Source organism: Ambystoma mexicanum, chromosome 6p, assembly GCF_040938575.1.
Source record: "Ambystoma mexicanum isolate Mex_15411 chromosome 6p, UKY_AmexF1_1, whole genome shotgun sequence".
In the NCBI taxonomy this organism is placed as follows: Eukaryota; Metazoa; Chordata; class Amphibia; order Caudata; family Ambystomatidae; genus Ambystoma; species Ambystoma mexicanum.
The window spans coordinates 775,941,145-775,962,813 of NC_090935.1; the positions used below are offsets into that span (position 1 = coordinate 775,941,145).

General features: G+C 46.3%; 1 protein-coding gene across 2 annotated transcripts in view; it reads left to right on the forward strand.

The window, feature by feature from the left end:
* Positions 1 to 21,669, forward strand: part of ARSK (arylsulfatase family member K) — a 1,332,773-nt gene that overhangs the window by 501,770 nt on the left and 809,334 nt on the right. For both annotated transcript variants that reach the window (XM_069627648.1, XM_069627647.1), the window contains exon 6: positions 19,261 to 19,485. In XM_069627648.1, coding sequence (XP_069483749.1) covers positions 19,261 to 19,485 — 225 coding nt within the window. The remainder of the gene's footprint in view (positions 1 to 19,260; positions 19,486 to 21,669) is intronic.

Below are 21,669 nucleotides of genomic sequence, written 5' to 3' on the forward strand. Positions count from 1 at the left end.
GAACAGAGAGCCGGTATTGCCTTTGGAGCAGGCGGCAGGCCAGTTTGTCAGAGGACAAACATGAAGCACGCCATTTCCTCTCTGCCACCCTGCACTTGAGTTTAAGGGTGACGAGATCCGAGTCATACCAGGAGTTACATTTGGCTTTGGGCTTCAGGCGGGTTCTCATGACAGGGGCAAGGATATCACGAGTATCAGATATAGCAGAGTGGAGAGTGGAGAGGGCTGTGTCAGGGTGGGAGTCAGCCCAAGGGGGAGGAGGGGGCGAGAAGGTGGTAGCGAAAAGCCTCAACTGACACGCGCTTCATGGGTCGGATGACCACGAAGGTGGGCGGCAGTGATGAGGGTGGCTTTGCCTGTGGGGTAGGGAAGGTGAGGTGGGAGGAAAGGAGAAAGTGATCACTCCAGGAGAGAGGAGTGGAGAGAGGGACAGAGAGGGGAAGGTCAGAAGAGATCAGAGCATCAAGAATGTGCCCGGCAGAATGGGTCGGCCCAGACGGGAGAATAGAGAGTGAGAGAGAGTCGCAGAGGTCACGAAAGAGTCCAGAGGGAGGACAGGAGGCATCAAGGTGGATGTTGAAGTCTCCAAGAAAGAGGAGTTGAGAGGTTGAGGGCAGGAGTGAGGAGGAGAGGTCAGCCCAATCAGAGAGGAAGGAGGAAATTTGACCAGGTGGCCGATAGATAGCCATGGTAAGGGAATGGCTAGGAGAGAGAGAGAGTCGGCAGACAAGGCATTTAAAGGAGGAGTAGGTCTGCGTAGGAGTGACAGTGGCAGGAATGTATAGTAAGTATAACCGTCTGCAGAAAGGGGATGGGGTTGCAAACATCCAAAATGGTAATCCCGACTGCCAGCTTCATGAAGGTAAGCAAACCTGCAGAAGGACGTCCTCTCGAGCCTTTGTATGCAGGGTTAAGGAACGCTGCAAAGCCATCTAGGATCGGTAATGTGGTTAACCAGGTTTCCTGGAGGCAGATGTAGTAAAATGAACCAGAGAGGATCGTAAGGTCTAAACACAGATGTGTAAAGCCCCTGGTGTTCCAATAAACCAGATGAAACTGTGGATCTCGTTGTTAATTTGAAGTCAGTGTATGTATCTCAGAACGCCCCGGTCCTTTGGTTTCTCTAACTGTAGTTTGCATTGAATTTTTCAGAAAAGAGACTGTCCTCTTCGGTTGATCTTCCCCTGTGACCTTGATTCTTATATCTCCATTGTGCAAGCCTACACGATCGGATTGATCATTAGTAAGAGGTTTAGGATTTAATACAGTTCGAGGACTTGACAGAGCAGTAAACATGGCATTCTTGCCCTCTCTTATCGTGAAACTCCAAACAATGTGGCCTAAACAGTTCTTCATCAAGAATGTCTGTTAGATCGTACCCCATTGGTAAAAGAAGGTGGGCAACCTCAAGCAATGAGGTTTTCACCCCCGTTGATATAAAGTGGAGGATCACTCTATCATGGCAACCTTTTGTTGGAACCTCACAATGCCAATGTCATCCGAGTTTAGAAAGCGAAGAAAGGGTAATTGCTGCATAAGAAGAATCACATTTGCCCAATTTAAAATAACACCATCATCCGAAGACCATAATATAGCTAGGTGTACTCTATATGTCTCATTTTTTGTGGCCAGCCCTTTCGGTGTCCGTCATGTGTTGAAATCTTGTTGATCACTTAAGTCACCTTTAGCCAGCTGTTTCCAGTCTATCATTACTCTTTTCTGGTTCTGAAAACTCTTCGACACTAGCGATCTGACAGGGGACTTTGGTTTGCTATTAAGTGTCACCCTTTCACGTTTTTCCTCCAAGGTTAGGAAGGGGCTAAGTGGCTCAGTGGATTGTGTATTCATCATCAAATGGATAATGGACGAGTTGAAGACTTGCCCCTTCTCTGGGCCTAGAATTGTGGTAATTGGGGAACCAGACTTCGTTTGTATCTTTACTACGTTCCAACAACGGGGAAACCGATCAGGAATGGCCACCTCTTCAGCTGTAAAGTCTTCTTCAATTGACTAGGTCGAGAAATCTAAACAGTCCACCAATGACTTGTCAAGAGGAGAAGTCAATTTTGGTAGACTGTCGGTCTTGACCTCTTCACACTCAGACTGAAAGAAGTTGTTATGCTTGACTCTTGTCTGGGGGGACTTTGCTTCACACAGGACGAGGGTTGGTTCAGTGGGCATCTGAAGATTTCTTACAAATGTGCGGCGATTGTTCCTTTTCGATTTGAAGGTAAAGGCAAGTTCTCCGATTTTTTTTGATCTAGGAGCTGCTTTGGGCATCAGACTACTTTCTTTGTTTTTGCTTCCGTTTTGAAAAATCTGAAAGGCCACTGTGGTTTTCTCTGAATCTGTAGGTGCCAGGTGGGTAGGTTGCAAATCTGCCGGGGTGTATATATTTTCAGTAATGGTCTTGGTTTGGAAGCTAGCAACACTTTCATCAGATTTGTTATTTTCTCTTGGAGGAAGCAAGGGTTGAGGAACCGTCAGTTGAAGGGGTTTGAAACTCCTGTCAGAGCCTGCTTTCCAGGCAGGTTTCCATTATTTTTGGTGGGAAGGATTTCTGTGCAGTCTGTGTTATTTAGAGAGCAATCCTTCTTATTCTGGGTGGTCAGAATGTCTTCTTTCCTGTTATGGACAAAGGATTTTAATTGAAGGAGTTTCAATACCGAATTAAAGAGACAATTTGTATCTGCTCTCTCAAGATCCAAAGCGTCTTGCAACTTTTCTGAATAGCATATGCACATTCAGCTCCGTGATCCACCCTTGATTACAGTGCCGTTATAAATTATTCAATAAAGATGATTTTAGAGTGAATCATGGCCAATAGAGTGGCTTGATCTTTCACGTTGTCATTCATAGTTTTGTGAAGTTTCATGTAGGGGGCCAATGCAATGGAGAGGGCAGACATTAAAAACTGTGGCATATTAAATGGCCCAGACTGTAGGGCATCACCCGCTTCTTCCACATGTAGGGTTGCTGACGCCGGGGCAGTTTGGGGTTGCCTTTCTGGGCAAAGCCTGGTGAGCTGTGAGGACAGGGTTGGTCGACTGTTTGCTGAAAGGGAGTTCACTGGTTGTGATAAGAGATTCTCCTGAGCTTCTGCGATAGAGGAAGAAGGTTGCGTAACTGAAGCAAAAAAGTCCTCCTGGGTGTTAGCCAAAGGTTGAAAAGGGTTTGCCGACCCTTCCAAATGATGTTGATTATGGGGGCTAAGAAGTGCCCCAAGATGGTCTCTCTCGATCAGAGATAAATTCAGCAAAAACAGATAGCTCCTCTTTGTCACTCGGCGGATCTACCCAAGCAGGCCGTAGTTAAAAAGAGGGTAATTCCTTAATACCGAATCAAGAAGAGGCTTGGAGGAGAGTGCCATATCAGATACCGGTTTACAGAGTCTCAAAGGTACCCCAAGGCTGTTTTGGCCGGACTGAGAGAGGGGTGACGTAGTCAAGTTTTGTAACACACCAGAATCTTCTTGTAGGGCTGGGAAAGGAACGGCCATTTCTGTTATTTTATCCGCAAGGGCGGGAAGGATAGGATCTTCTTTCATGGTCTTTTCTGTGAATGGCTGGGGTAGCACCATTAGGAGACCTGTGCTCTCGCTCTGCGAGATTTCCGAGTCGATTAAATCAGCCGCAGATTCACATAAGGGCGGGGACACCCCCAAGTGAGTTCACTGCCGTGGCCGGAGGAATAAATGGAACCTTGCTTGAGACTGGCAGCCGACCGGGCTTCATTAATGCAGAAGTGCAATTGGCTGATATTAGTGGGTTTGTCTTTCCCTTCAATGAATGCACCAAGCCCCCACATTCCACTCCCCCCTTGGAATCCTGGAGCCAAGTCTTATCATCCTTTATCATGGTTACACAAGCGGGGATCGCCTGCCCGATAGTAGGGGCCCTGAGGATACAGGAATCTGCGGTTTAGGGCTTGCTGGGGCAGGGCAGGCTGCTTGCTCACATGTCACTTGGCCTGCTGCCTTGTGTGTGGCATTGGAAAAAATCTGAGTGCCTCCATGTTCCCACAGCACAACAATCTTTACAACCTAGTTCTTCAATGGCCCCAGGCATCCGGCCATCCAGCCAACACAAGCTACACTCTGCGTCGCTCTGATACTGTGCAGGTGTTTTTATGGTGTAGCTCCTCCTTGCAGAATAAAAGGGAAATGTGACTCAGCCAAAATAGAAAGCAGAAGCAGGCTGAAAGAGTCTGTAGCACACAAGCAACACTCTGCGTCGCTCCGCGACCATGTAGGAGTTTTTATGGTGTCGCTCCTCCTCGCAGAATGAAAGGGGAAAAAGATTCAGCCAAAGTCGAAAGCAGCAGCAGGCTGACAGAGTCTGTAGGACACAAGCAACACTCCACTGCATTCCGCAATAATAGAACACTGGTCACCAAACGACACCTACCTAAAGTCCATTAGTCCTCCTGAAATGACATGTTCAGCAGCTCGTGTAGCAACTTCCAACAGCTGAGGATCAAATTCCCTTAATGCCACCACAAATGCGCCACCACTCGTACACCTGGCTACCCCCAACAGCTGAGGATATAATTCCCTTAATGCTGCTACATATGTGCCACCACCGGGACACCTGGTACCCCTTTTGATGTCCACCAAATTACTGACACCAAAAGTGCTGACATAACGTTTGAGCTCGTATTCCGTTACAGCACTTCCCGTAAGACTGTCCACCATAGCTGGAGTCCTCCCTCGGGCACACCTGCCCTCCGGGGTCAATGACGATTTCTGGCTGGATTGTGTCCCCTTCCTGGAGGCCGCCATACACTCCAGACCACCATGTTGTGAAATACAAAGCTGCTGTTCTATATTAATACCTGAAGGAAGACAGGAGCCAGGCAGGGGTTTCACCAGTGCTTTATTTCTCCTGGTTACGCTGGAACAGTTCGCATATAAACAGTGCCCGGAATAGCAAAGGCCAACGTGGCCAACTGGGGCCGGGCTGCAGTAGCCTTAATGTTGCAGCTTTAATGCTGAATTAGTCCCGTGCTCGGAGGGGCCGGGAAGACACAGCTGTCCGTGTCCTCAGCTCGTCCCGTAATGCGCGCGTAGCGCGCGGGGGCGGAGCTGTGGGCGCGAGCGAGATCTCGCGAGAGCGGGGCTCTCGCGACATCTCTACACACCTCCCTTTTTCAATGTGAAACGGGTTCACTGTAACACATAGTCATTGTATCTCACCGGTCTTCTGTGCTCCCTTCTGGGCCTCTCACTGGTTGTAGGGCACGGTCTCTGCTGAACCGGTTCTGGACTCACATTCGGTTCTTCCCGTTCTGTTTCGGTTTCATCTCTTTCTCCGTCGCTTTCTTCGGGTTCTCGTTCCTCGTTTCTCTCGTCATCTCTTTCGGTTTCTATGCGGGGTGTCTCAGGGGTCCTCGCTTTTTCTTGCCTTCGCTGGTATAATGCTACCCTTTCAAAGTTCCACGTGCGCCCGTCTTCTGTGCGGACGTGATTGGTTCCTTTGTGAGTTACCTTTATGGGCTGACTGTACCGGGATCCTGTGGCTTGATCTTTTCTTGGCAGTTTGATTTTGACCCAGTCCCCTTTTCCTATGTTGGGCGCTTGCTTCGTCCTTCTTCTTTCGTCACTCCATGATTTCATGCGTGTCTTGTTTCTCTCAATGCGCCATACCACTTCTGTCATGTCAACTGCTTCGTCTTCCCTTACTTTCGACAGCCATGGTGGAATGAGGGTGGATGCCGCACTCCTCCCTCTCAACATTTTGAACGGGGATATTTCAGTAATTCCGTTTGGCGTGAGCCTGTGGGCCGCTATGGCTTCTTTGCTGGTTTTGAGGGGGTCCATACCTGATGCTGTTGCCAGTTGGATGGCCCCTTTTATGAACCTGTTCGCCTTCTCCACAAGTCCATTTGCTTGGGGGTGATACAAGGCCGCCTTCTTTTGTTTGATGTGGTTCCTTCTTAAAAACTCTTCCATGTCTTTGGATACTAGTTGCACTCCATTGTCTGTGACGACTTCTTTGGGGAGGCCTTCCCTTTGGAAGATTTCAGTGAGTACTTCAATGACTGTCTCAGTGGTTATGTTTGGGACAAACTCGGCTTCCACCCACTTGGATAGATAGTCGACCAGCACTATGCCGTATTTGTGTTCCGTTTCCATAGCCTCCAGGGGCCCTATGAAGTCTATGCCCACTTTGGACCATACTGCTTCTGGTATCTCTGTGGGTATGAGAGGTGCTTGGCGAACTTTCAGTCTTCTGTCGCTGTTTAGGCATTCATGGCAGCGCTCTATCATGGAGCGTATTTCCTGGTCCATAGACGGCCACCAGTAAGCTTCTCTCACCCTGCGGCGGGTCATCGTGTTCCCGAGGTGTCCCGCGTGGGCCCTGCAGAGAATTGTGCGCCTCATTCCTGTGGGGGGAATGATTTGGTCCGTTTTCATGATTATCCCCTCTGTTTCCGACAACTCATCTTGCACCTTCCAATATGGTCTCATGCCTTCTGGCAGCATTTTCTCATTTGGCCACCCTTCTCTGATCTATTTGCGAATCTTAGCCATGGTTGGGTCATTCTCATCTTCTTCTTCCCAGTGTCTCTCACTGAGTTCCAGGTAGTCTGGAGCCCTTATGTCTGCGATGGATGCAACAATGCATTCTCCGTGTAGGAATGTGGTAGCCCTCTCCTTGTTCTCTGGCAGTCTCGACATGCAGTCGGCTTGCGAGTTTTTCCAGCCTGAGATGTGATGGATTTCAAATGTGTATTCCTGTAGTTTCACTGCAATGCGAGTTAGTCTGGGCGTGGATGCTTTGGTGCCTCCTGGACTAAGCATGTGGATGAGCGGCTTCTGATCTGTCACCAGCTTGAACTTTGTGCCCCACACGTATGTTCTGAAATGTTCGACTGCCCATGCGCATGCTAGCATTTCTTTTTCAATGGTAGAATAGTTCTGTTCCGCCTCTGATAGTGCCTTTGACGCAAAGGCCACCACATGTTCGGTGTCACCTCTCCTCTGCGTTAGCACTGCTCCTAGTCCGTACGCACTGGCGTCAGTGGTAATGACCGTATCCCACTCTGGGTTAAAAGGTTGAAGACATGGGGCTTTCATGATATGTTGCCTTATGGTGTCCATCGCCCTTTTCTGGGGTTCTTCCCACACAAATTCTGTCCCTTTTTTGAGTAGATCGCGTAGGGGTGAAGTGGTTTCTGAAAACTTTGGTATGAATTTCGCATAGTACTCAGCCAAACCTAGAAATGACCTCACCTCTTCTTTGGTGGCGGGTTCTGGAGCTTTGATGATGGCTTGCATAAGATTCTGTTTTGGACTGATGCCTTTTTCCGAAATCTTGTACCCCAGATATTCAACTTCTTTTACCCCAAATGAACATTTCTCATGACGTAAGCGCACTCCTGCTTCTTGTAGCTTGTTGAGAACCAATTTGAGGGTGGTATCGTGCGTCTGTTTGTCCCTTGCGTAAACCAATATGTCATCCTGAAAATATACCACATTTTTGACTTTTCTTAGCAGGACGTCCATCATGCGTTGAAAGGCTGATGCGGCCGATGACAACCCGAAAGGCATTTTGGTGAATTGAAATGTGCCAAATGGAGTGATAAATGCCGTAAGGGGTTTCGATTCTTCGTGCAGCTGTATTTGGTGAAATGCATTTCTCATGTCTAGTTTGGAGAATATTTTGGCCTCTTTCATTAGTAAAATGAGTTTGTTTATGCTTGGGAGCGGGTAATTGTCCGTGATGACTTCTAAGTTGAGGCTGCGTAGGTCTATGCACACCCTTAATTCCTGTGATTGGGGTTTCTTTATCAGGACAACTGGGCTCAGCCATTCGGACGCCTCAATTTCTTCTATCACTCCTTCCTTCTTCATTTTGTCTAGCTGTTGTCTAAGGGTGTCCCTTGCTGTGGCCGGTACTGGTCTCACCCGGTGCTTGACAGGGACAGCATTTCTTTTGAGCACAATTTTGTGAATAAAACTTTTAATGTGCCCCGGCTCCTCCGAGAAAAGTGTTGGGTAATCGCTCTTGACAACGGATCCGCTCCTCGTATTGACTGATAGAACTTGATCTTCTGTGCTGGGATCCAGTCTGATTTTTAATTTGTCTTGATCATCCCAGCCCAAAACTGCAGGCCCTTCGTGGCTGAAGTAGACCCTGGTGATGGTTTCTCTTCCTTTGAATTCGACTTTGCCGTTGATATACCCTAGCAGTTCGACTGAGGCCCCACCAAACACCGTGGGCTTGTGTCGTGTGGTGAGTACTTCCACTTTCTCTTTACCCACCATTTCTTTGTATGTCCAAAGGGGTAAGATGGTGAGGTCTGAACCGGAGTCTGCCATGACCCTTGTCTCTCTTCCATCTATTTTGATCACGCAGTGGGGCTTCTCCCTCCTGGCTTGTGTGCTGTTCACCATAATGACTGTGGGTCTTCCCTCCTCATCTGAGGAGGATTCTCTTTCCCTTGTGTGATCTGTGGTAAGGCTGGTGACTTTCTTGTTCCTCCATCGACACACTATCGAGAAGTGTCCTATGCGTTTTCAGACGGAGCACTCCTTGTCTCTGGCTGGGCACTCTCTGTCAAAGGCCAGGTGTTTGGTGCTGGTGCACCTATGACACTTGAGGGGTTCTTTCTTGCTGTTTCTCACTTCTCTCGTGTCCGGTGCAAACCTTTCCTTTCTTGGACGGAATCCCACCGCTTGTATTTCAGTGGGAACTTGGGCCCCTGTAAATTCCTTCCTTCTTCCCGCCGTTTCCTCTACTGCTCTGGCGATCTCAACGGCTTTCTCTAACTGTAGCTCTTTTTCGAGGATGAACTTATCTTGGACTTTCCGACTGTTGGTGTGGACAACTAGCATGTCGCATATACGGTTTTCCGCATTGGTGCCAAAGATACACAGGGCTGCTAGTTACCTTAATTTAGTGACGTAGTCATCGACGGGTTCGGACTGTTCTTGTTTTCGAGTGTAAAACCTTATTCTATGGAGTACTGTGTTCTCTTTGCTGGCAAACCTCTTAATGATTCTTCTAACCGCCTCCTTGAACACATCATCATTGTCATCATCTACCAGAATCGGGGTAAGGCCCTCGAATATTCTTTGCCCTTCCACCCCTAAGGCATTGAGTAGCATGGCCCTGCGGCTCGCCGCTGAAAATCCTGCTCCACCCATAGCTTCCACGTACGTCGTGAACAGGGGCTGCCATTGTGGCCAAGGAATGGTAGGCCTGCCTGGCGTTTGTAGAAAGGGTGGCGGCGGTGTGGCTCCCTGCATGTTTCTGCACGGTTTCTTGTGGTGATCCTCGTCGCCAATTTATGTTGTATATTAATACCTGAAGGAAGACAGGAGCCAGGCAGGGGTTTCACCAGTGCTTTATTTCTCCTGGTTACGCTGGAACAGTTCGCATATAAACAGTGCCCGGAATAGCAAAGGCCAACGTGTCCAACTGTGGCCGGGCTGCAGTAGCCTTAATGTTGCAGCTTTAATGCTGAATTAGTCCCGTGCTCGGAGGGGCCGGGAAGACGCAGCTGTCTGTGTCCTCAGCTCGTCCCGTAATGCGCGTGTAGCGCGCGGGGCGGAGCTGTGGGCGCGAGCGAGATCTCGCGAGAGCGGGGCTCTCGCGACATCTCTACAGCTGCTCATAGCAACGCGGAATGTTGGCGCAGAGCATCTGGTGCCCCCTGAACTGCGGAAGCTGACATTGTCGCACATTGCCAAGCGCCATCAAGTAACTGCTGGACAAAGACGTCAACAGGGATGATGTCACAAGTGGTACTGCAACAGCCGACACGGCTGGAACTCCTGCTCCGTCCATGACGAACTCTGTCAGCCAACCTGAACTGGTTGCCATGGGGTCATCCTGCCTTGAACTAAGCCCCATCTCTTGACTCTGCCAACAGTGCTTTTTGCGTCACCCGGCCACAAGCTAGAAGGCTCACCTGGAGCACCTGTCACTCCACCAGTGCTGCCCAGCACACCGGCCTCCTCGCGCTGCACTGCTGGAGGCCTGGACCCTGTGGCACATACAGTGCACCTGTGCTGCCCGAAAAAGGGTACACCTCTTGATGAATCCTCTGCTGCTTAGGGACCCTGCAACCAGGTGCCTGGTCCTCCTGCCAGCTGCTACCACCGCCGCGTGTCACAACTCTCCACAGCTGATGCCATGAAACATGCAGCTGGCCCTCCTGCTGGCTCCCCTGGGGTACAGATAGATCTTCCTTCGGGGCACAATGATAGTGCACCGGCTGCTCCCACAGTCCTCCCCAGACCAAACTGAAGACCAGCTCATCGCCAAACATGTAGTATCCGGGTCTTCTTCCAAGTAGTACCAGGACAGTCCAGAGTATGGCAAGTGCCTTTATTCTAGTGTACAGGAAATGGCATCCAGCACCCCCAGCCAGCTCCTTCACTGCCAATAAGTAGAACAGCCAGAACCAGGCAACTGTACATTCCAACCATGCAATACATTCCAATAGTCATGCCATACTTTCTGACCACCATGCATCTGCACCAGCAAGTTCTATTTGTCTGGTAGGTGAACTTCACCCCTCTTAGAAGCCCTGGCCTTTGACTCAGGAGCACTGATGTAGGCGGCAGTCATGTATCACACAGTAGAACCTACATGTGTGGGCTCTAATGCTTCATTACAGCCAACTAGGGATGCCACAATGCCCCTCACAGCTCCAGCAGCCAGGTTGCATTCTTGGCTTGCATGGGTCTCCCTGTTCATGAAACCCACGTGAGTCACCTAACATTCGATGTGTGATGGTTGGGGCAGAGAGAATCAATGGCTTTGTTCCCGCTGTGCCCCTCCCTCCGCTCCATCTTATCTAAATAAATATATAACTTATGTTATGAGTTTTTATTCATTCCCGCAAGTGGTGATGAGTTAAGAGACTGTAGAGCACGTTGACGGTGGTTCCTGCGCTGTGTTTTCACATTGCTTTGCACGTCGATGTGTTTAAACTCCCCCTCTCTCATCAGCAAAGTGTACTTGGGGAAGGAAACAACCCTGTGAGGCCAGATAAACAGTTTCTACATATAATGTTGGCAAGGAGCTTTTACAGGGGGAAGTGGGGGCTGAAGAAAAGGATTGAAGCAGCAAATCTTTTTGGCATGATAGATGTGTCTGATTAAGTGGAAGATAAAGGAGACGCAAATGATATCCCTGAAAAAATAAAGGTGGAGACTATATAAGGAAAAAAAGATTACAGAGAGAGAGGATGCTTTATTCTGATATGGAGAACAAAGTCCAGCATGGAATGGGAGTTGTGGAGAGAGGTTTTTGGGGCATATTTGGATGCTCAGGACGGTGAAGAACTGAGAGTTTCTAAGAAATTGTCATTGCTAAAGACTGCTACAGGAGTAGAGGCGGTAAGCCTAATGAAACACTTAGCCCCAGCTTGGGAGGAGGAAGATAAAGATCTGGTTACTAAATGGATGACAAGACTGGAGGAACTATTTGTGGAAAAAACAAATATTGTATTAGAACGTTTCAATTTCTATTCACAAAAGCAGTTGCCAGGAGAGGACAGTGATGAATATGTGGGAGCATTACGAGGTTTAGCAGCAAAGTGTGATTTTGAGAAAATAACTCCTGATTAAGTTTTGCATAATCAGATATTAATGAATGTCTTCAATATGAAAATTATAGAAAGAACATGGACTCGAGTTAAACCAGATTTACATTCTAGCATTGAGATTCCTAGGAACATTGAAGCGTATTAATTGTGTAGTAAGAAACTTGAAGAAGATCATAAGGATTATCACTATGCCACTGGGTCAACAAAAAAGAGATGCAAAGAGGAAGAAGAGATGGTCATAGTTCATATGCGCAGGAACCTAGAAGTGATAGGAGACATTGTTTCAGGTGTGGCAAGGAAGATCATCTTGCAAATAGCAAAGATTGTCCTGGGTTGGAATGAGAATGTTCACATTGTGGATGCATGAGTCATTTTTCAAGGATGCGTTATAGAGCGCACTGCATAGAGGGCGATATGGACAGCAGAGAAGATGGTGCTGCTGATTACATTTTGATGGTAAATGGAGGACCTGAACTGGACGATTGAGAGAGACCTTGATGTTCTGTTTCGTTTGATGGACACAAGAAGAGAGTAATGGAAGATTCCTGTACAAAGTATACCATGTTGAGTTTAGAGGACTTTAAGGATGTGTTTGTAGGGTGCAAATTGTTTAAACCTGATATTCATCCAGGAGGTTATGGAGGAGGAAAGATTGACATTTTGAGATATGTACTCAGTGGCATTGTATATAACGGCAGGATCATGTGACCTAAAGTAAATATGGCAAGCTCGGGAGCACCCTTACTGGGATGGATCCAGTAGGGTGCATTACAGACGAGATGACATCCTGGGGATTAAGAAAAAATGTTGGGTATTGAAACTAGAGCCACACAAAGAATAATTAATAATTATCCTATTCAAGAAAGAATTGGGCATGTTGAGTACATTTGAGCATGAGATAATAGTGAAGTAGGGAGCAATGCCTGCAAAAATAAGGTGTACAAGGTTACCAATTACAGTTAGAAAAGATTTGGAATTACTATTACAGGAAATGGTTAGAGATTAGATAATTTAACCCAGGGAGAGCGCTAAATGTGTTTCTCCTGTTGTGTTGACAAGAAAATCAGATGGACGGTTGAGATTGTGTGTTGATTTAAAAACATGAATGAATTTGTGGTGTCTGATTTGTCATTCAGTACCGTATTTGCAAGAAAAGTTAGCATTATTGGGGGAGGCCCAAAATTCAGCATTTTGGATATCAGTGCATATCATCAAGTGAAGCTACACAAGAATTCGAGAAAAGTACCAGCCTTATAATGTCTTATGGCTTGTATCAATTTAAGAGAATGCCATTTGGTTTAGCAAGTGCCTCTTCAGTGTTCCTTAGAATCATGCACAATCTATTCAAGGGGTTAATTGGAGTGGCGTTCCAAGATGACGTATTGATCTGCGGTAAGAGTGAGGAGGAACACAACAACATTCTGAATGAAGTGTTGGCAATATTGGAAAAAAGTGGCATGCCGCTAAAAGCTGAAAAATGTACGTTTGGAGTTAAGCATGTAGAATATTTAGGACACAGTATTTCTGGTGAAAGAATCAAACCAAAACGTAATCACATAGATGCTATACAAGGAGCACCAGCTCCTGTGAATGTAGAACAGTTATGGTAATTTCCTGGTTTGACAGAGTTTTATTCAAGATTTGTGGAGCTATATGCACACAAAACAAAACTTTGAAAGACATTACTCAGGAAGGGTACTGTGTTTGAATGGACTGACGTTGAAGAAAACTGTATTATTGAGATTAAGGAGGACATTAAAGTGCCATTATCTCATAAAACGTTTGAGATTGGGAAAAGATGCGATAGCACATGCGTCAAGAACCTTAACTGAAGGTGAACAGAAGTATTCAGTAATCGAAAAGAGGCACCTGCCTGCACTTGGGCAGTGGAGCATTTTAAAATGCTTTTGTGGGTAGCTGAATGTAGTATTAAAATGGACCATAAGCCATTGTTACATGTTTTGGCACCAGGAGGAGGCATGGACCTAAAAGTGAGATTGCAGAGACTAGTGTATAAACTACAAGGATATACATTCAAGATAGAATACACACCAGGTAGAGAAAAGGTACAGGCTGATTGTAAGTCAAGGCTACTGTGAGGAGCCAGGATTGAGAGAAGGACAGAGAGTAATTACTGAGAAATGAATCGACTCCCTCTCTTTCCTACTGTTCATGGGTGCTCCTACAGTGTATCTTTCGCAGCGACTCACTTCAGCTGAACTGGGAAAATCCATTCACATAATCAGACTTTTGAATGCTTCATTGCCATTCAGTCAGACCTGTTTCCTGAGGCGAGCGAAACGGGCGACTGCCCGAGAAGCAAAGGGTCTTGAACTTGATCCTTGCAGCCACTGGGGGCCAGTGGAGAGATTTCATATAAAACAGCTGCCCGCCCTCCTCCCCATCAGCTAAAATGTGGGTAGGATCTGTTGTGTAAAAAGTCATTTTTATAACTGGGACACAATGCTTTTAGTAGTTTATATGTGTGGTATGCTTTTAATTGTCAAATTGATCCATTAGTGAAAAGTTTAAAATTGTAAACCATGTTATACCGATATTGATTTAGAGCTAGATGCTAGTTTGCCACACTCAGGTTAACATTCGGTTCAGGATAGTTGATCCAGTGTTGCTGGACTAGTTGGTTGTATATTGACAAGGATTCTTGCTGCCTGGTTTAGAGCACAGGGAGAGAAAGCCTTCTAGGCCTTGGCTTTTGACTTGTATGTGGGTTTGCAGTTTTATATTAACTAGGCAGAGGTGGTTCCTTTTGATGTGGCTAAGAGAGGGCGCCAGTTTGGCCCTTTTTGCAGTTAGCTACTAGCAAGATAGCTAGCATGGTCAGCTCACATTATCCCAGGCACAGCACTCTGGGACTACTGGTCTAATTGGGGCCTTATTGATAGTAAAATAAGAGTTTCAAAGTTAGAGGGGCAAACACTGGAGTAAACGTGTGTAAAGTGTAAGCATTACTAGGTTAGGAAATTGGTTCCCCTTCAATGGCCAGTGACAGAACTTTCAGGGACGTTTCCCAGTGGCTTACCCATCACAAGTTAAGCCTATGAACTATCCAGGTTCTGTATAGCTGGAAGCAAAGACAATTCGGTAAATAGCATTTACATTACTGCTGTCCATTCAGAACAGCTGCCTTGTATCATTTCTATTTGAAGACATTCCAAAACCAATACAAATAAAAAGCAGCATGGATGGGGAAAACATTTATGCAATTATTATTACACCCAAATGTTGATGGAACTGTGAAGAAGTGGTATACTCTATGAAGACCAGGCCTCAACTCCACCGTTAGCCCTAATGTAGCTTACGAGACTCAATTCTGAACTATATAAGCAGTCAGAATGGAGTTGAAACTTGCCAACTAATGCAGTACTCTCAAAGTTTGTATTCTACCGGCCGCCATATTACATAAGGAACAAGTTACTTACCTGTAACTATAGGAATTGTACGACCGGACTGAAAAAAAAGGTCAGACCGTACAAAAGGTCTGAATAATGCTACCACCAAAGGTTCGAACCCCAAAAGTTTGAACCTTTGGTGGTAGCATTGTAGGTAAGTATACCCCCGCAACACCCCGCTCACTATACTATGTGGTATAGTGAGCGGGGGTTGCGGGGCACACCCCAGAGCTCCCCCCCCAAAAAAAGAAAAGGACCCTGCAGCGCTGGTCCCCGATCACGAAAGTGAAAGGGAACTGGCGCCGCAGGGACTCCGCAGGTAAAAAAGGTAAGTAGGGTGTGTTTATGCTGGGGGTGTGGGTGGGGGTGTGTTGAGGGTGTGGGTGGGGGAGTGTTGTGGGTGGGGGTGTGGGTATGTAGGGTTTTTGAATGCGTGTCCGCATGGGAAATGTGCAAACCTTTTGTGGTTCGCGCATTTCTCATGCAAACTTTTCCATCGCTGACTTTTCTGCGACGGAAAAATCACGCAGATCCAAACCATAGTTCACCAGGATGGGTCTGGCATGGCTTCACATGCTCACGAACCCCCCCCCCAGTCAGGCCGGTAATCCTCAGCAAAAGAAAAAACAGTTCCACTCACCCACAAACTGCACCTCTCCTCCGAACCAACCACTGAGCTCTGGGCCACTCTGCCCCCAGCCAACGACTGCCCTCTCCCCAAGCCCCCTGACAGCCACCCTCAGATTGAGTATTGTATGTGTATTGCCTCCAGTAAGGCTGTCACTGCTGCTCCCAGCTAGACTATAGCCATCTGGGTTGCCTCTGTTTGATCCTTTGTGAGGACAGGTAACATTCTCTCCATTGAGACAGCCACTCCACTGGAAGCTTCCCTGGAAATAGAAGGATTAGCCTCACACCAGGGCGCTGCATTCTAAAAGGGCCTTTGATGCTATTGACAAAGTTAGGGGGCAGGGTTATTGGAGACAGAGGGAGCTCAGAACAGTTGCAGGAAGGTTTCACCAACTTGTTTTCTCTCTATATCCCTCTTCCACCCTGTCCCCTCCACTTCCTTTAACACAAAGCATGTTGGGTGTGATGTCAGAAGGCAAAGACATTTTGTTCCAAGAGCAGAGGTTGCACCCTTAAAGCAAGCTTGTTTTTATCCACTACCTATGGATTTTTACCTTTAAATGAAGAGGTCTCCCACTTCTTCTTTGAATAATCTCAGGAATTCAACCCTTGAAGATGATTTCATTTGGACCCTGTTGGGAGAGCAGTTCTTTCCAAAGTCCTCAGGTTTTGAGGTGAAGATAGGTACTCCAAGTCAGAGGCAAGCACTGTCCCCTAACCATCCCCAGGGCACAATGGGGGTGACCTGCTTCTGGAGAAAGACCTGCCTCCTTGCTAGTCGTGCTGGTAACTAGGACCTCACCATGTTGAAGGACCCAAGCAAGTTTATGCCAGCCTCCCCCATGTTTGGGAACCTAAGAAAAGGACTACTCTTGCACTGAGATCCTGGAGTGGGACTCATAGCACCTTAGAGCCAAAACAGCCAGGATTCCTGCAAATTCATTGTGAAACCACTGTGAACCGTGAGTCAGGCCTGTTCAACGCTATTCGAACCAACAGGATCCTCCAGGAGCCACCTTTGGCCATCACCAATCTTTGAACTGCAGACCTGCACGTTCGAACAAGTTCACTGCCGCACCACACCAGCTGAAGCACGTCATTGCCTTGGCTTGAGCAAAGGGTATCCTGTGATAAAGGGGCAACTATTCCCCAAATTTGCACTCCCAAGTAACTCAAGCATTTCCCCCAAATATTCTAGTACTGGAGGTTATATAGTAAATAATACCAGTCCTAAAAGATGTTGGGGAAGGTTTTTGGGGGCACAGGAGAAAAGTCACCAGGAAGGCGACTTTTCTCCAGGCGAGAATATCACATATAAATATAAGTAATAAAATAATAAATCCTGTAACTGAATTAATTCACAGGTGCTCGAACTTGCAGCACCATCCTTGCTACCCCATCCTTGCTACCCCTCCCAGCTGTCCTCAGTGGGGGGTGAGGCATCCCTCCAATTCCCCCTTTCACAGTGCCCATCTTTCTCACACAAAAAGGTGGTCCACCCATAATCACCCTTGCCACCCCTTCATCTCCCATGCCCCTCAATTGTCAACCCTTTGCCCCATCCCCATTGAAAGCATGACACTCTTCCTTACCTTTCCGCAGATCAATGCTGGTTTCGACTAGAAGCTCACCTCCTATGTTCTGCATCTTAACAGTGTGCCCTGCTCCGGCACCCAGTGGGTTGTCTCCCCATGCTACTCCAGCACAGTATCCTCAGACCCTCTCACATTTTCAATTATGCAGCAGTGTGGTGCCTGTTCCATGAGGTCCTGCCCATCTGGTATCAGGCATTGCTAAGCCAGCTCAATCTACACCACGAACATCTTGTATCTGGCCTACGGTAACACGCTCCTGCACCCGAAAACTTTGAAACTCCCATGGGTCATAACCAACTCATTGAGTCCCTAAAAAATGAGCTTGAGAGCTGCGCTTGGTAAGTTCCAAATCTCTTGCTTGCTAACTTCATGCTATATCTCTGGGGTCTTTGCGGGGAATTTGAGGCTTTTGTACTGTGGAACACACAAGCTCAAACTGGGATGGAGGAACTGGGGGATATCTAGTTACATCAGCATTGGTAGGAAGAGAAGATAAAATGAGGCTGAGATAAGGCCCAAGATATGAGAGGGAGGAGATTAGATCCGAGTTAAATGATAGGAGTCAAGAAGAGAGAAATGAGGGGATATACAGTGGGTGCTATTGAGGTGTAGATTAAAGTCTCCAAGAAGAAAGAATGGGGTAAGTAGAAGCCTTGCTGCAAAGTTTCCCAGTTCCATGTCTGACACTTGGAGCCAGTCCTGCTTTTTGCTTCCAATTACATGGTAGTTTTGTTTTTCCCATTGCAGGGGTGGGTCTACAAGTCCCAGCATGCAGTGTGAAAACAAAAAAACAAAGGAGTGGTTCAAAGATTCCGCATGGAACTGAGAAACCTGACAGCTATGTAGAAGGTAACAGAAATGAGAGAAGAGAATCTAAATCATCATACAATTTCAGAAGAGGGCCCGGCGGTCTACAGAGATTGAGAAATGCAAATGAGAGGGGCTCAGAAAAGGAGGACAAATGTGGTTACCAAGTTGAAAATTATGAATTTGCAGACTAGGATCTGCAGGGTGTGTGCTGAAAACACTTTTAAAGAGGCATGTAGTTGGAGCATGTCCTGACCGCTAGGAATGGATGAACGAGGTGCCAAATGTAGATGCAGGTTCAATGCCAAGAAGCATTGATTTCAGTCTGCTCACCCGGAAGTGCGTCCAGAGCACAGCTCGGCCCACTGAAGAAGTTATATTGACCTTTGCACCCTATTTTATTATTTTGCCCAAAAATTGTTAGTTTCCCTGAGGAAAAAAAAGTCATAATGATACTTCTGGTTTTGGGGTTTGCCTTTTGTTGGTGCCAATATGGCTTCATGACACTCGATATTTGACACGTGAACTCCCACTGTTTCACCCCTACACTTGAACTTTCCCCTCATATCTTCCCCACTGAACTTCTAGTTTCATGTGCCATCTTAAGAACATCATGTGCAGAGCAAAAATAATATGGCAAGTTATGGTAATGCTTTTTTGATGCTCAGGTACTTACACCAAATGCTTGGTTCTGCGTATCTACATCATGTACACTAATCATTTGCTAGGAACTGTCATCATAGGGCCAGGTACTGCCATTTTATGGAATGTTTTGCCATAATATATCAAAGCACTCACACCATGTTCTAGTCATTGCTAGCATATGCTCAGATATTCACAACATGTGCCATGTTTGTGTCCTCGGATTCTTTGGTTCGCAGACTATTTGACAGGTATTATCATCATATGGCTAGCAAAGTGAACCATGTGCCAAGAATTGACATTATTTGTCTAGATATGTGCACTTTTGCTAGGTATTGTCATCCAATACCATATATTGCAGTCCTTTACCAAGATGCCGACACCGTTGCCCAAGTTTTGCCAGATATTGTCATCATTTGCCTAGGTACTAAAACCAGTTGTTAGGTATTCACATCAAAAACTCTGCCCTGTCTATACTCTTTCCCCCTTTAACACCCCCAGGTGGGTGGGTGAGAAAGGGTACACTCACTACAGACTCTTGCGTACCATTCACTCAGTTACAGTGAGTGTTTGTGATGTTTCACAATGTACTGAATATGTTTCTTTTGTTGCAGGCGAGATCATTGCTGCTCTGAATGATACCCAACTTCTTGCAAACACCTTTGTTGTATTCAGCTCGGATCATGGCGAACTTGCAATGGAACATCGGCAGTTCTATAAAATGAGCATGTACGAAGGAAGTTCCCATGTTCCCCTTGTAATTATGGGGCCGAATGTTACACCAGGTCAGCAAGTATCAACTGTTGTATCACTTGTGGATATCTATCCCACTATGCTAGGTAAGTGATAGCACAGTTTACACGTAGAATACGTTGTCTTTTTTCACAAGCTTTCCCTCTTAGTTCCAAGATATATGACAAATTAATGCATATTAAGGACCTGGACACATGGCTATCAATGTTGCCTAGTGATTGGTGCATATCCAGCCACCACTGAACCTCGTGAGCCTCATAAATTCCATGAAACACATGCACACAGTATCCTGAAGCATAGCAACATTCGAGTTTGATGCAGTTTGGGAGCTATGTTCTAGAGTGAAATCTTCCAAACAACCCACTTCTTAGAGGTCTTCTGTAGGCACCTCTCTATCATAATGCAAATGTTTATGTATTGGATACAAATAATGGCCCTTATTTCGAGACTGACACAGAATTGGTGGCAATTCCTCCGCAGTGGAATTACAGTTAGCGCTGTGGTGTGCAGCGGAAATTCTGCCTCATTACAGCACGGAGGGCTCATGCACGCACCATTGGCGTTAACAGTAATTCTGCCTGGCTGAATCACCACCGAAAACTGGGAAATCCACCATAATCAGCAGAATGACTATTACTGCCCAGTCACGCAGCAAAAATTCCGCCAGCAGAAAATCCACTTGCGGAATTACTGCCAGAAGAAATTCGTCATCACTGGAAAAGGAAGCACAGTGGCGGCTATTTTGAAAAACGCAATCAACTCAACACCATTAACGGATTACCATCCAAGCCTAAAACACACCCCAAATATGTCCTGAAGTAAAGGCAAGGGGAAGGTGCCAGAAATGCGGCAAATAAAGCTTTTAGGTAAGGTATTTGACCCTGAATCGCCAAGAGTCCCTGTCCAAGGGGTGCTTCTCTGGTATCCCAGTTTTACCCTTGTGTGGTTTTATCACCCTCCATTGGTTTTAGGGCATAGTGTGGTGTCCTCTGTAATTTAATTTTGGCTCCTTCAGAGGTGCAAGCCATTTTACCACATTGGAAGCTTGATGTACCTTTTTGGTGGCCATTGGGGTACCAATATATTTTTTAAGTCCTGCTCTTGGCCATTTTGTATTTAGTGCTTCCTTTGTTCAGGGCAACCATGAGATAGGCCTAAAATGGCTGTACTGATCAAGTGGGTTCTTTATTGGTTCTAACTGGTTTAGAAAGTCTATGTTTCTGGCCTCTCCTTTTCACATCCAGTGGGGGGGATAATTCCTGAAAGAATATTGTTCTTACTGTCAGAGTCCATCTCCTTTGTTTGTAACATAATAGTGGGTATTTCCGGGGGAACTGGCACAGGAAAATAAACATCGTTTCCCCGTAGGGCTGAGAGCAGCTAACTTTTCAACACCATGAATTTCTATGTGAATGGGTAAAGGGGACCCTGTCTTTAAGGGAATAATGCCACAACATGAACTTAATGGCACTTCTTCTGCGTGGTCTAATGATGTATGTCTTGCTTTCCCTTTGCCCTGGTGGCAGGTGATAGGCGAGATCTTTCTAGCTCTCCTAGTTTGTAAATCATTCAGGAATTTGTGGTCATTGCAAGTCAGGAAGGTTTAGTCTGGCAAACTTGTCACTTGGGGTTCTTTTTTAAGTGCTTTTGGTTAATAATGAAACCTTTTGCACCACAACTATAAAAAAAACTAAACACAAAAGTACATCCAAGATATACATAAAATGACATATTTAAATTCATTTCCATATATAATCAAAAGGATTGCAGATAAAAAAAAAGAAAACAACAATGTCGCATTTAGAACATGTCTCATTTACATAAAATCCTAGATATACCAATTGCCGCAGTTAGCATAAATCTGCCATTTACCACACAACTCTTAAAGTTCAGATTCAAAAAGTGCTAACGCCTCCTTCCAAACCTGAAAAGCTGCAGACGTGATCCCCAGGGACTCTGCCCCTGTTATTGTACTCCAGAATTGATCTGTGGCGATACTTTCCTCATGGCTTACGAAATGACAAAAACCCTTTTATGTATGTAGCCCTCAACACTTGGCACGATGTTAGGACACCATGGCCGGTTTCGATTGCAAGAGGACAAAGGCGGCACCGATGCTGCCCCACCCTCCTATGTATTCATTAGTAGGTAGCAAGTTAAAGCGTATATAGATGATAAATCTCCACAGCTTGGGAGAACACAGTTTCGTCAAGTATAAGCAGGGGGTATGTATAGGAAAACCCTGAGTACTATATTCTATGAACCTCTTT